At 59.7% G+C, this 14,772-nt stretch overlaps 1 protein-coding gene across 3 annotated transcripts; it reads left to right on the top strand.

The window, feature by feature from the left end:
* Window positions 1–270: 270 nt before the first annotated feature.
* Window positions 271–10,007, top strand: CLCF1 (cardiotrophin like cytokine factor 1). 3 transcript variants are annotated; one of them, XM_024987561.2, is made up of 4 exons: window positions 271–485; window positions 1,663–1,761; window positions 6,578–6,744; window positions 8,565–10,007. In XM_024987561.2, the coding sequence occupies exons 1-4, from the start codon at window positions 470–472 to the stop codon at window positions 9,057–9,059; spliced, it is 777 nt and encodes a 258-aa protein (XP_024843329.1). In that variant the 5' UTR covers window positions 271–469; the 3' UTR covers window positions 9,060–10,007. The 3 variants fall into 3 exon arrangements, with proteins under 3 accessions (XP_024843329.1, XP_024843331.1, XP_024843330.1); XM_024987563.1 differs by lacking the exon at window positions 1,663–1,761 and having other exon boundaries at window positions 275–485; XM_024987562.2 differs by lacking the exons at window positions 271–485; window positions 1,663–1,761 and adding an exon at window positions 1,074–1,164.
* The last annotated feature ends 4,765 nt before the right edge of the window (window positions 10,008–14,772 follow it).

Below are 14,772 nucleotides of genomic sequence, written 5' to 3'. Positions count from 1 at the left end.
CCCGCCGGGGGTGGGGGGCCGGCGCCCCAGGCCGACACCCAGGGAGAAGAAAAGGGGCGGCCAGCTCACTCCCCTGCCTGGGGAGTTTGCCGACGGACGGATGCCCTCCCGCCCCCTCCCCCAGGAGGCCCGGGGTGGTACCGCCGCAGCCTCGCCTCACCTCACCCCCCCCTCAGTGTTGTGGGAGGGAGAGGAGCCCCAGAAGCCCTCCCTTCCCTCCTCCCCCCTCCTCCCCCCACCCCGGGGAGGGCCGCTACAATTTGTGGTTACAGCTTTACACGTCAGAAAAAAAAGTTTGCAGAATGTCCCACACCGAAAAAAAAAAAAAAATCCGAAACCGAGCGAAAAAAACCTGCGAGTGGGCCTGGCGGATGGGATTATTAAAGCTTCGCCGGAGCCGCGGCTCGCCCTCCCACTCCGCCAGCCTCCGGGAGAGGAGCCGCGCCCGGCCCGCCCGGCCCCCAGCCCCATGGACCTCCGAGCAGGTAGGAGCCAGGCGTCCGAGGCCCCGGCCCCCGCCCCCGCCCGGGAGCCGCCAGATCCGGTTCCCGTCCTTCCCCCGGGGAGTCCCGAGCCGGGGCCGGGCCGGGGAGCCGGGCGCTGCCCCCGCCTGCGGGGCTCGGGCCGGGGCGGGGGGGCACGGGCCGGGCGCCCTCGAGAGGGGCCGGGCGGGGACGCGGCATTCCTGGAGTCCGCTCGGCGGGGCCGGGAGGTGGCCGAAGCGCGGCGGGCAGCCCGGGCGACCCACAGACCTGGGAGGCGGCCACCTGGAGCCCGGCGAGGCGGGGTCCCGGGACCGCGGAGGACCGAGCCCCGCGCCAAAGTCGGGAGAGCGAGTCCGAGGAAGGAGCGGGTCTGCGGGAGGAGACGGCGCGCGCGGAGGAGGAGGGGGCCGGGAGAGGAAGCGGGCGGGAGGGAGGGGGGCTCGGGGGAGTCCGAGGCCGGGCCGACGGGAGGCGAGGGGAGGCCGACACCTCGGGCCGCGCCGCTCTCCCTCCCCGGCCCGCCGGGAGGGGAGGGCGGGAAGGAGGGCGGGCGAGAGGAGGGCGGAGGGCAGAGCCGCGCCGGGCTGGTCCGGGCCGGGCCGCGGGAGTCGCGGCTTCCTCGCTGCGCGCCGCGCGGCCGGAGCCACCATGCTGCCCGTGGCGGGCGAGCCGGCGGCAGGTAGGGGCCGGGCGGCGGCCGCGAGCCCCCCGGGCCGGCCCGCAGTGGCCTGGGAGTGATTAGTGAGGGTGGGCTTGGTGAGGGGGGCGGTGGCGGGCGCAGCCCGGCCGGACCGGGCAGCAAAGTCTGTCACCGGCGGGGGAGCGGCGGCGGCGGCCGCTTGGCCCCGGCGGCCCGCGGGAGGGCGGGCAGGGAGTGGACGGCGCGGGAAAGGGCAGCGGCCCGGCCGAGCCCGGAGCCCCGGCGCCCCCGGACCCCGCCCCCGCCCCCGCCGCCGGGAAGGGAGCGACCGGGCGGGAGCGGGCCGGGGGCGGGGCCGGGGGCGCCGGGGCCACACAGGGGGAAGGCGCCGCCGCCGCCGCAGGGAGGGGGCCAGGATCGAGAGGTCACCGCCGAGGGGAGAGGGCGGGCGAGCGGGCCGAGCCCCTCGAGGGAACCCCCAGGCCCCGGGCCTCGCCCGAGTCCCCTCATCCCGGTTCTCCCCACCTTCCTTCCCAGCGACTCCGCTCTGCGCTCCAGATGCCCTCCCCAGACTCCCACCTCCCAGAGGACGCGTCCCCGCTTCCTCCTGCGCCCGGCCCGGCCCGCCCCTCTGGGGTAGGAAGGGGCTGCCGGGAGGGGAGGGGCGGCTGGAGGTCCTGCTTGGCCGGCGAGGTCCGAGCCTCGGAGAGCGGCTGTGGTGGGACGGGGTGGGGGGACAGGACGCGCTCCTCGGTCGGGCGCTCTCTGACCCTGACCCCTCCAGGCTGACACCTCTGTGCTTTCCCTGTCCCCATGGAGCCCCCTCCCCGGCTGCGGGAGCACATGTCTGCCCTTCCCCGCGGGACTCGGGGATACACCCCCCGCGCCTACAGAGCAGACCCGGTGCCCTCACTGGCTCAGACACCTTCGCTGACCTGGAGCCAACCGGGGGGAGGAAACAGGCGCCAGGCAGAGGTGGCAGCGACTGTCCCGCTGCAGCCCTGAGAGGCCTTGCCTCCCAGCTGGTGTGATGGCTCCCTCTCCCCCTGGCAGAGCCCTGCGCTGTCCGCTCACACTTTTGCACACCCCCCTCGGCACTAGCTACTCTGTTAGTGACACTTCACATTCCTCCCCACAATCCCACCTGTCTATTCACACTCTAGCTCCTGTAAGCTCCCTGAGCCCCTCCCACACTCTCTGGATAACAACACCCTTTCAAGCACACCCACACAATTGCTGGACTATTTCCTTCATTTTGCGCTCCCGCACCCCCACCATGCCTGATTTTCTGCCCGGCTCCACCCAGGGTCCTCTTGTGGCACAACCCTGACCCTGGACTCCAACAAAAGCCCGACTCCTGGTTGGGAATGGACTCCTCAAGGCTGGGAGGTGGGCTGCCCACCTGTTTATTTCCCTGGGCCTCAGTTTCCTCTTCTATCATTTAGGCTGGAAGAGAAGGGCAGGGAGGGGGCTGCTGAAGAGGACGCAGAGCAGGAGTGCCACGTGGTTTGAAATTTAGCTGCACAGTGCGATCCCATCACACAAGGCCAGCCGCTGGATGGGCTGGTGACAGAGAGGTCTCCTGACTTCTGGGCCCACCCATTACCCACTCCCTAAGCCTCTTCTCAGTTGCCTGGGGGATAGGGAACCAAGGAGAGAATGATGGAAGGGAGAGAAGAAAGACAGGGGAGGTGCAGCCAGCTCAGAAGACCAGGAAAGTTGGGCTGTTCCTTTGGGCTTTTCTGAGAAGGGGGTCTGGGGGGTGGCCCCCAGGGCCGTTCCCTGACTCTCCCGCCACCGTGGACCCAGCACCCCTTCAGTGGCTGCGTTCCCGAGGTGCTCCCCTGCTGACCCCTCTGAGGTCACCAGGGTGCTGGGCCTGCCTGGCCTCAAGGCAGGGCCTTCACTCTTCCTTGCACCTCTGGGCAGCACCTCCCAGCTCCTACCTGTCGGGCTGACGGCTCTGAGCCACCAGTCCAAGGTGCAGAGTCTCCTGGCTGACCGGTCCTCCCCACTGTGAGTGCCCTGGCCCGTGTGCACTGCTGAGCCCCCTATCTTTCCTGACTGAGGTCAGACTGGGGAGACGGGCTGAAGGGGGCAGCTGCCTAGAGATAGGCATCCATGGGGTCTGCCTGCCTGTGCAGCCGTGTCAGGGTGGCCATGCGCGTGCGTGGGCTGAGTGTGTGTGTGTGTGTGTGTGTGTGTGTGTGTGTGTGTGTGTGTGTGTGTGTGTGTGTGTGTGTGTGTGTGTGTGTGTGTGTGTGTGTGTGTGTGTTCATGAGGGGGGCCTTGGTTCCCAGGGCCCAGGGATCTGGATGGAATTAGGGGCTGGCCGGGGCGGGGGCCAGGATGGGGGGGTGGCGGGGGGCCCCCGCAGCAGGAAATGTGAGCTGCTCTCATTAGCTCCTCACGTGCTCAGCCGGATTTATAAACACAGGGGAAGACGGGATGTAAACAATCAGTGGGCAGCAGCCAGAGGCAGAGTTGGGGCGGGGGCCCGGGCTGGGGGCCAGGGCTGGGGGAGGGGGCCCAGGACACAGCCCCCCAGGGGCCGGCCCACCTGCATACCCTGCGCCTGGAGGGGGAGTGTGAGGACTCCAGGGTGCCCCAGCACTTGCCCTCCGAGGGAGTCAGGCAGGCTGCAGGGAGCCCAGGGCCCGCGGCTGACCCACAGGTGTTCTCTGCCCAGACAGCTCTCAGTTTTGCTGCCTGAGAGGTGGGACATCTTGCCCAGAGCAGCAGCCATCCCAACAGAGGAGAGCCCTTTGGCTTTCTACTCCCCTCCTGCCTCTTCTCCCTCTGGATTTCTGAGGCTCCTTCCCTCTCGATCCCTCAGATCCTTCAGCTCTCTCCCCCCACCCCCCCAGCCTTCAGTGACACAGTTACCTCAGAACTGAAATATTCCTGGAAACACCGGCCTTGTCTGGTTAATTTCATGAGCCGTTTTTCTGCCCAGATGACTTTGCTCTTGTTTTTCCAGAGGCTTCTCCCTGTGCCGTCCCTGTGTAGGGAGCCAGTCCTCCCCAGGGATGTCCCACACGGCCCAGAGGGGAAGGGAAGAACAAGGCCCAGAACTGGGTTCCTGACCCCCTGCCCCCACCCTCTGTGTGCCAGGCAGCGCCCAGTCCTAGATCTCTGGCTGGCAGGGCTGCCCAGAGCAGGGTGGGGTAAAGAGCCGAGCCTAGCTCCTAACTGCTGATTCTGCTGGGACCCTCGGCGTCATCACTAACTGCGAGAAGAGACCAGACTCAGTCCCAGAAGGGCTGCTCCCTGCTCAGCAGGTCTGCAACCCCTGAAACTAACCCCTCGCTGTGCCCATAGGATCCTGGGCACTCAGCCAGCCAGCCAGGCTGAGGGCAGCAGAGAAGGGCCTGGAGTTGTCTGGGATGTGAAGAACAGGGAATAGAAAGGAACTCAGGGGGACTTCCCTGGTGGTCCAGTGGTTAAGACTCAAAGTGTGTACTGCAGGGGGCATGGGTTTGATCCCTGCTTGGGGAACTAAGATCCCCCCAACATGCTGCTCAGTGCAGCCAAAAAAAGAGAGGGGTGGGGAGGAAAAAGAAGGGAACTCAGAGTCAGCAAGAGCTAGGGGTGGAAAGGAAGGATGAGGAGAGGACCATTTGGGAGGGAAGCCACAGGCTACAGATGGAGAAGAGGAAAAGGGGAGCCTGTCTCCCTAGGCAGCAGTTATGGGTCTGGCCCTGCCTTCTGTCCTGAAACACACATGGGTGGGGCACGTGTGTGCATGTGTGCATGCATGCACACACACACATATCCTCAAGCAAGAGCCCTTCACTCAACACAGCAGAATCCCTGAGACTAGAGGCGCCCTGTTACCGTGCTCCATCAGTGCAGCCAGCCGGTAAAGCATCTGAAACAGTCAGACTGACCAGCGGGCCACTGCAGGTCGCACCTGAGCCCTGCCCTCCACAGAGACCTTCCAGACCGCGTGAATCCTAAACCCTCCGAGACCAAGCATATGACTAAGTCTAAACATACCTGGTGTTAATTCTAACTCCACACTTACCATAAATCTTAACTACAATCAATTTGTTAAACCCATATCCAACTTATTTCTATCAAAGCAAGTCATTGTAGAAAATTTGACAGGATATAATCTATAAAAGAAGGAAACCACTCTCGACCTCACACCTCCCCAAGCTCAAAACCCAAACTAGCCCTACTCTGAGTGACATACCATGTATCACCCCATCAGACAGCTACACCAACAGATGCACAAACGTCAGCCCCAGCCAACCCTCTCCCTGACCAAACCTAACCACATCCCCCAGCTGGACTGAAACCTCAGCCACACTCAGTCAGCCAGATCCCAATAAACTAATCTGAAACTTTAAAAGGAACCCAGTCCTTAAACCTAATCTAGCCCAGTGCCAATTACAGCCTTACTCTCTCCTAACCCTCATTGCCACTGCCAATCCCAAGGCCCACTGAATCCTGGTCTAGTGCTCTTGACCTTGAACCTCACCTAAAAGCTGGGAACATCATGTTTCCCAATGGTCGAGCCTTTCCTCACAGCTCTGACCCCTGGTCCTGGTACCCTGCGCGGCCCAAACTCTCCAGTACCGCCAGTGGACAAGCGGGAGTCATCAAATACGTCTCATGCTGTCTCCGCCCCACCCCCGGCCTGTCTTCACGGCAGACCGATCCCCAGGTTTCATTCAGGTCTAACTTTTTCCCATCCGATACCCTAGAGGAGCATGGGGGCAAATCTCATTGCAGCCAGCCTCTCAGAGCGAACACCACATTTCCTTCAGTCTAACTCGATCCTATACTTTTCACGCACTGGAATCAAATCCCAGAATATAGCCCCCCACCACCCACCCAAGCCAGCCCCATGTCCTTCAGCCCGCCCGGCCCTGGTGTCCACAGCTACACCTTGCCTCTGACCCTGGTGGTCTGACCCTGCGTCCTACCTCTGGCTCAACTCCCACTCGTGGCTGCCTCTTGCATGTCCCTCTCAGGGCTGACTTCTCTCAACTTGAATCTCTGACACGTGCTGTTTCCCAACCCCTGGGCTCCCCCTAAGCTGCAGAGGGTGGGAGAGAAAGCCAAGGTACAGCTGGAACCTGGGAATACTGATTCTGATTCGCAGTCCCTCGGCCTGTCCCCCCACGTACACACACACACACACACACACACACACACACACACACACTCACGGTGACTCTTAGCTGACACACAAATGCTCTCCAGTATCTCCTGGTAGACACACAGGCCAAGCCCTCGTCCTCAAACACAAATATGCCTCCATGAACACTCTCTCAGACCAGGAAGCGCCTCCCCCCCCCCCCCCCCCGCCGCTCCATTCCGCCTGCTCCCATCTGGTGTCCCATCCTCACCCTGCTCCCACCCAAGGTGGGGACAGACACCTGCCAGCTGCCTCCTGGGCCAGGCCAGGCCACCCTCAGGTTCCTCACTGCCCTGTCCACAGGGGACTCGTGGGGGATGCTCGCGTGTCTGTGCACCGTGCTCTGGCAGCTCCCTGCAGTGCCAGCCCTCAACCGCACAGGAGACCCGGGGCCCGGCCCCTCCATCCAGAAAACCTATGACCTCACCCGCTACCTGGAGCACCAGCTCCGCAGCTTGGCTGGGACCTATGTGAGTATCGGGGCTGCTCAGGGGCTGGGAGCTGGGTGAAGAACGGGGCTGAGAGAAGAGAGAACACCTAGAGAGTGGGGGTCCTGGTGAATGACGGGGTGACGGGGAGGGGCTTGGGCTCTCAGGAGTCCCCCTGGCTGGCCCATCTCCTGCCCTCCCTCTTGGGGAAGGTGCCCCCTCCTCCCCATCCCTGGCCCCAGGACCAGGCATGTGGGCAGGCCTTGCACCCGCCTTGGCCCACTGCCGCACTGGCTGCCGGCCCAGCCGCCCGCCTCCCCCTGAGGGCCAGGGAAGTCTCCTCTGTTTACACCGTGTTGTGGTGTCTCTTGCCCGGGTGGGGCTGGGTGGGGCTGGAGGGCCCCACCCCCCATGCCTGTGTTCCAGCTCGTCTCTGCCCCAGACCTGGGGCCCTGCTGCTCAGGACCCATGGGCCTCCCTTCTGTCTGCCTCTCCCATCCTGGCTGGGCCTCCTAAGGGGGACTTGGGGAGAAAAGGGGGCTGTAGGGAACCCCGGCCAGGAGGGGCAGGGGGTTCGGGATGTGGATGCAAGCTATGCCATAAGGATCTGGGTGCGGTCCGGAGGTGCTCGGAGAGCCCAAGAGAGAAGGGAGGAGGGTCGGGGTTGCCGAGGACCGTGGGGAACTGGCCCCTCTTCCCGTGTTCCTCCTCCACATCCCAGACCCTACTCTGGAGCCAGGGAAAGCAGGGGGAGGAGGGTGGCGGGGGAGCTGGCTCCAGCCCCAGGATACACCGAGGAAATTAGTTTGTCTCTGAGCTTGTCAGCGTGTGAACCTCCCCCTGGGGTTGCCTATCCCAGGCCTCGCCTCTTGCTTCTCCCTCTCTCTCCCAGCTGAGCCGGCTCCTTTGCCCTCTCCCTGGGCCCCAGGCCTCTCCCCTGAGGGTTGGCAAGATTCTGTCCTCGTCCCTAGACTGTATTCACACCCTTCCTCCTGCCCAGCTCTTGAGATGGCCCATTTCTGCCTCCGGCAGCCCTGCGCCTCTGAGCCCTTCTCTGGGGGCCTCAGCGAGGACCATGTCCCCTGCCCTCCAGCGAGTGGCCCAGGCTTGTCAGGGGCAGGCGTAGCTTGGATGCCCCCCGGCCCTCTGCCTTCCCACCCGCTCTCCTTTCTGCCTTCCCGTCCAGGAAACCTCTGCTTGACTCTGCTACCCGCTCCAGCTCCTGACCCTTTTTCTTCCCCGGGCTTTCCCTGCCAAATTCCCTGAAGGAGTGGTCTACACCCTCTGCCTCCACTTCCTCTCCACCCACTCACTCCTTAACCCCTGCAATCTGGCTTCCAGGCCACTGGAACGGTTCTCTCCAAGGTCGTCAGGCACCTGGTTCTTGCCAAGCCCAGCGGTGTTCCTGAGCCTCACTGTCCTCACTCTCTGTTTTGCAGCCCTGCTGCTGAGCCCTGCTGCCTTCTCGAGCTCCTCTTCTTGGCCCTGCACTCTCCTGGTCCACCTTCACCTCTGTGGCCTGGCCTCCTGGGTCCTCAGGGCTCCTCTTCCGCTCTGCCCTGCCCCCCACGGGGCGCTGTCCCAAGGCTTGTGCTCTCAGCCAGTCAGCACGTCCTTCCTGAGTTTCTCCTGCGTGTTTTTCTCTTTCTGCACTTCTCCATAGGGGAGCTCATCGCCCTCGTTGCTTCAACTGTCACCTCCATGCCAATGACATCCCTGGAGAAACTTAGGGGAGGCCTAGCATGGAGATGGGGCCAGTGTCAGGGGACGCAGGAAATAGAAGCTTTGGGGGCGAGCATCTCCCAGCAGGCCAGCCGGCTCCTCCGCCCCCCTCCTTCCCCATCGTCCTCTCCTTTTCACAGCTGAACTACCTGGGCCCCCCTTTCAACGAGCCTGACTTCAACCCCCCTCGGCTGGGGGTGGAGACTCTGCCCAAGGCCACTGTCAACCTGGAGGTGTGGCGAAGCCTCAACGACAAACTGCGGCTGACCCAGAACTACGAGGCCTACAGCCACCTCCTGTGCTACCTGCGGGGCCTCAACCGCCAGGCCGCCACAGCCGAGCTGCGCCGCAGCCTGGCCCACTTCTGCACCAGCCTCCAGGGCCTGCTGGGCAGCATCGCGGGCGTCATGGCAGCTCTGGGCTACCCGCTGCCCCAGCCTCTGCCCGGGACTGAGCCCACCTGGGCCCCTGGCCCTGCCCACAGTGACTTCCTCCAGAAGATGGACGACTTCTGGCTGTTGAAGGAGCTGCAGACCTGGCTGTGGCGCTCAGCCAAGGACTTCAACCGACTCAAGAAGAAGATGCAGCCTCCGGCCACCGCAGTCACCCTACACCTGGAGGCCCGTGGCTTCTGATCTCCGACCACTCTCTCCTTCCCTTCCTCCTTCCAGTCCTGCTCCCACTCTAGGAGGGAGAAACGCGTACACCAACACTCGTTGAGCCAGGAGACTGAAGCCGTGAGCCTCCAGCCTCCCTGGACTTGGAGGATGGTGTGATGCAATGAGGCCCATCCCCTCCTGGCCTCCCTAAGTCCTACGGGTCTGAGGAAGAGGTGCAATAGGCCCCATCCCATTTCCACAGGACGTCATGCTCAAGGGCACCCAGAGTGGCTGCAGTTGGCGTGAGGCTCTTGCAGCTTCCTGCTTCCTGCCCACCACTTGCCAGTGCCCACTCAGCCCCTCAAGTGGCACTTCCAGGAAGCGTGCCTGTAGGGCAGGGAGAGGGGGGGCACCATCACATGTGCCTTTCTGGGGTGAAACCCTTTGGCTGCCCTGCTCTCCTTAGATGGGTGTTGCTCCCCCACCCCTCAAACAACTCAATACATCCAGTTCAGGAAACACACGGTGGCCAAGTCCAGACGGAAGAGATGGGATGAAAAATGGAAGAGGTGGGGTCTGCAATGGAGGTGATACTGAAAGCAGAGGGGCAGGGACAGACTGGACCCAGGGGCCACCAAGGTGATCCGTGGCACAGGGTGTCATCCAGAAGGACATGGCCTTGGATTTCCTTGCCAGCTCCAGGGTGCCTCCCCTCCGCCCCCTTTCCCAGGGTATCTGTGGGTTGCCCAGGCTGGGGAGGGCAACCATAGCCACAGCCACAGAATTTCCTGAAAGTTTACATTGTGGTAGCATTTCGGGGTATGGGGGCAGCTCCCCTAGGCCCTGCCCCCCAGCCCCACCCAACTCATGACTCTTTTAAGTTTGTTGTATTAATATTTATTTATTTGGAGATGTTATTTATTAGATGATATTTATTGCAGAATTTCTATTCTTGTATTAACAAATAAAATGCTTGCCCCAGAATGTCATCTCTTTGCTTGACCTCGCCCCACCCCTGGCTCTCATCCGTGTTCTCCTGGCCTTTCCTCTGCCCACCCCCAGCCCTAGGCTCCCACACCTGCTAGTGAAGGGCCAGAAGCCCAAGAGTTAGCCCAGGAGAGGCCGAGCCGGGGAAGAGGCTCTCTCCCACGTGTCCACTGGGGAGACGCTCCTGCCCCTCACCCATCCTCTTATTGTTCAGTCCCTCAGTCATGTCTGACTCTGTGACCCCGTGGACTGCAGCACGCCAGGCTTCTCTGTCCTTCACTATCTCCCTGAGTTTGCTCAAGATTCATGCCCATTGAGTCAGTGGACTCAACCATCTCATCTTCTTTCACCCCCTTCTCCTTTTGCTTGCAGTCTTTCCCAGCATCAGGGTCTTTTCCAGTGAGTTGGTCCTTCGAATCAGGTGGCCAAAGTACTGGAGCTTCAGCATCTGTCCTTCCAATGAGTCTTCAGGGTTGATTTCCTTTAGGATTGACTGGTTTGATCTCCTTGCTGTCCAAGAAGTCCTCCCAAATATCTTCCCCTCTGTCGCTTCCTTTCCTCCTCCCAGCCTTTGCTAATCCACCTTACTCCTCTGGCTCACTTTAGTGGTCCTGTAGGTCTGTCCCTGTGCAAAGCTGCCTGTCTGCCCTCTGACTCTCTCTCCAAGCCCCTCAGCTTCCCCAGGACCCCCACCTGGGGCTACCTGTCTGAGCCCCCAGCAGTAACCCTCACCATCTAGACACTTTCCATCTCCCATGGAGCGTGACAGACTGAGGCCAAGTCACAAGCTTCAGCTGTGATTCTACACTTTGCTCTTCCACATAAAATTAATAGAGGAGAGAGAAGAACTCACACTGCAATGCAAGCAAATAAGACAGACGCTGTTCAAGGATGATGTTGTTTAGTCGCTCAGTCACGTCTGGTTCTTTGCAACCCCATGGAGTGTAACCCGCCATGCTCCTCTCTCCATGGATTTTTCAGGCAAGAATACTGGAGAGGGTTGCCACTACCTTCTCCAGGGATCTTCCTGACTCAAGGATCGAAGCCTCGTCACCTGCTTGGCAGCCAGATTCTTTACCCCTGAGCCACCTGGGAAGCCCAATCAAGGATGACCTAAGCTCAAATTCCAGGTCCATAACCTACCAGCTGGGTGACCTTGGACAAATGATTTAAAGCTCTCTACTGTCCAGTTTCCCCATCTGTAAAATGGGTAAAATTAACACCCTTATAAGAATGTTGGAAGGGATAAGAGACACAATGACAGTAAGATGCTTGGCTGAGGTGCCAAGGATCCATAATCACAGATGACTGATGTCAGCATATCAGGATGCTCTGGTGAAGAGCTGCTGGGTGGATCCATGTGCTAATTGTTCCCAGGTAACATGGGGATATTTTACCAGGGCCTCTTGCAGACAGTGCCCTAAGTGAAGGGAGTAACAAATGAGGGTGATGTCAACCAGTTGACAGACATTTTAAAGACCTAATTACCTGCCCATCACTGTGCTAACTGGTGTAGGAGAGCCAAAAGAAGGCCAGGACCTGACTTGGCTGCTGCCCTTACAGAGCCCAAAGTCTCTCTGGGAAGAAACCAGGCTCGCCTGAGCCGATAAGAAACAAAAGCACAAAATCCTGCTCTTGCAGACAGACCCTGGGAGGTGGTGACAAGTGCAGAGTCACTGGAAGCGGGAGATCTGGGAGTATAGGTGCGGGAGCCACGAACCTGCTTGTGGGTGGCGTGAGCCGGGCTCTGTCAAAGGTCCCTGAGTCACCTGACCCAAGGGGGAGAACACACCCACCCTGAGGGGTCCAGGCGTGCCCAGGGACACCTGCAGGTCCCACCACCCGCCAGCCTAAGGAAATAGAAAGAAAAGGGCATCTGGGCTGTCTCCATGCAGTGGTTGTTCTGTGAGGCACCAGGCAAGGGGCTAAACAGGATGCAGGCTGAAGGAAGGTGCTTCCCGCCTACTGTGTGCTTCCTGGGGGCAGATTCTGAGTCTTCCCCATTTCCCTCTCCAGCATGCAGCTCAGGCTCAAGCTCAAGCCCAAAGAAGGTGTTCAATTAGCGTGTGGAACTAAACAATCCAGGAAAAGGGACCAGCCCCCGCCCCATCCCCACCCCCTGCCAAATGCTAGAATCCAAGGCAGAATTTGATTAAGTGCAGAAAGACGCAGGGGAAATACTATTTGAAGGAAGGAGTGATGGCATCCAGGCAGGCAAGGGCCCTGCTGGTCTGAGAGCTCCACTGGGGAGGAAGTGGCGTCTGCAGTCCCCGCTGTATTCCCAGCACCCAGGACACAGTGGGTGCTCCTGAGGGGGATCTGACACCGTTCCTGGAGGGTGGGCAGGACCAGGGCTGGTTGTGTCCACCTCCTTTTTAACCAGGTAGCATCCTGAGGGCAGGCTCCACCATGTATTCATTGTTGCATCCTTGAAGCATTTCCCCACAATGATAAAGTACTCGATGATCTGATTTGAAGAGCGATGATCTGATTTGAAGAGCATAGAGACAACAGTATGTGAAAAGCCAAGGGAAGAGCATTTCAAAGAGGCAGCCCCAGGAGACTGGAGAGGAGATGGGGGGAGAAACTGCATTGGCTTTGGTCACCAGGGAGTCCTAGGCCACCTTTGCAAGAGCAGTTGAGAGACACTGAATTGTGAGATTAAAGAAGGAGGTGGTAAGAAGGAAGGTGGAAGAATAAACCTATTCCTTCCAGAGTTTAGTGGCAAAGGGAATCTCTAGAGTGAGCAGCAGAATCACGGGAGGTGTTTTGCTTGGGTGGTTTGCTGTGGGCGTTTTTACCTGCAGGAGGTCAGGACACGTTGTTGCTGTGTGAGGGGTGGTGGGGGAGAAGGACTGAGAAGTTTGGGGGATGGAATCAGGGACAGGCAGAGGAGAATCAAAAGGGCTGCTGGGGCACCAGTGAGGTCAGCAAACACTTCTCTGCTGTGGACTCATCAGCAGGATTGTGACATTCTCTGACATTTCCTAGAGAGCCAGAGGTGGCCAGAGGGGGTGGACAGAGTGAAGAGAGGCTATTTCCCAAGGTTGAGAACTGGCAAGGCAGGGATGGCAGAGAATCAAGGGGTGAGAGGCTCCAGAGGGCTAGAGAGTGCATGTTGAGTGGCTGTGAGCTATTGAGTTGTGTGCAGGGGTGCTGGGTGGGAGCAGAGGGAAATGGTTGGCGGGGGGTGGGGAGGGGGGAGCAGGCAGTGGACACAGAGGAGAACCTAGCCGGAAAGGGCATTTTCCCCTAAATAGTTCCTTACTATGACATCAGTGCTGAGTCTTTCTTTGGGGTTTGGCCCTGTGGACCATGGGGCAGGCAGCTCCTGACAAACCACAGCTCATCAGGATTTTCTGTGAATGGGTTTATCATGGGTTCTCCATCCACAGATGCTTCAGGAGAGGTGATGAGTTTTCACTGGTTATCTTCATTAGTTAGTGTCACTGGTTATCTCATGTTCCACCTCTTAAGTATGATATTATAGCCAGAGGGGGGAACAGTGGAAACAGTGACAGACTTTATTTTTGGGGGGCTCCAAAATCACTGCAGATGGTGACTGCAGCCATGAAATTAAAAGACACTTGCTCCTTGGAAGAAAAGTTATGACCAACCTAGACAGCGTATTAAAAAGCGGAGATATTACTTTGCCAACAAAGGTCCATCTAGTCAAAGCTATGGTTTTTCCAGTAATCATGTATGGATGTGAGAGTCGGACTATAAAGAAAGCTGAGCGCAGAAGAATCGATGGCTTTTGAACTGTGGTGTTGGAGAAGACTCTTGAGGGTCCCTTGGACTGCAAGGAGATCCAATCAGTCCATCCTAAAGGAAATCAGTCCTGAATATTCATTGGAAAGACTGATGCTGAAGCTGAAACTCCAATATTTTGGCCACTTGATGTGAAGAACTGACTCACTGGAAAAGACCCTGATGCTGGGAAAGATTGAAGGCAGGAGGAGAAGGGGAAGACAGAGGATGAGATGACTGGATGGCATCACCGACTCAATGGACATGAATTTGAGTAGACTCCAGGAGCTGGTGATGGACAGGGAGGCCTGGTGTGCTGCAGTCCATGAGGTTGCAAAAAGTCGGACATGATTAAGCGACTGAACTGATCTGACAGCCAGAGGCCCAGGGAGGCCAAGGTCAATTTAAGAACCTGAAACACAGAGCCCTGCAGTCCCCACGGTTGGGGCAGCTGCGGGGGCGGGGGAGGGCACTACCGCTAGACCTCCTTTTGTCCCCAGAAAGGCTAGGGAGGGTGGGAGGGAAGGAGAGAAGGCCCTCTTCCCTGTTGCTCCCCACCACCCCCACCCCACCAACAGCGCATGAAGAAGAACTCTCACCCCCATGTTGAGATGCCTACCAGATGGAGAACTGTGAGTTGGGTGAGGCAACGTTCGGGGTGGTGGGGGGTGGCGGGTATAGTCGACTCTGCTGGGAGGCGGTAGGGGGGCAGTCATGCTTTGCCAGCTTCCTGCTTTTGCAAAGACTGACCCATATCTAGGACTTCTGTCCCCCCTTGGTGTGTGGGGAGATTCATTCAAGCACTCGCTCTCACACAAACACATATTCTTCACCCACTTGCCACAGCGGAGAGGGCCAAGGGAGGCCCTTGTTCCTCTTAACCTAGAGGGCAAGGGCGATGATCCAGGCCTGGTTGAGCACTCTGACGGGTGGCTCCCTCTCAGCTCCCCCTTATTCTCTGGAGCCACAACTGTCCCTGCCTTTGTCCCTTCAAGTCTTGAGCTCCCTGACT

The sequence above is a fragment of the Bos taurus genome, chromosome 29, assembly GCF_002263795.3.
Source record: "Bos taurus isolate L1 Dominette 01449 registration number 42190680 breed Hereford chromosome 29, ARS-UCD2.0, whole genome shotgun sequence".
Lineage (NCBI taxonomy): Eukaryota > Metazoa > Chordata > Mammalia > Artiodactyla > Bovidae > Bos > Bos taurus.
This window is presented reverse-complemented; position numbering and strand designations above follow the sequence as displayed.

Excerpts from the sequence above, each read along its gene's own strand:
- CLCF1 (XM_024987561.2), top strand. Across the intron at positions 1,762-6,577 it reads GCCCGGCCCGCCCCTCTGGG|GGGACTCGTGGGGGATGCTC; the intron begins GTAGGAAGGGGC and ends CCCTGTCCACAG. Across the intron at positions 6,745-8,564 it reads GCAGCTTGGCTGGGACCTAT|CTGAACTACCTGGGCCCCCC; the intron begins GTGAGTATCGGG and ends TCCTTTTCACAG.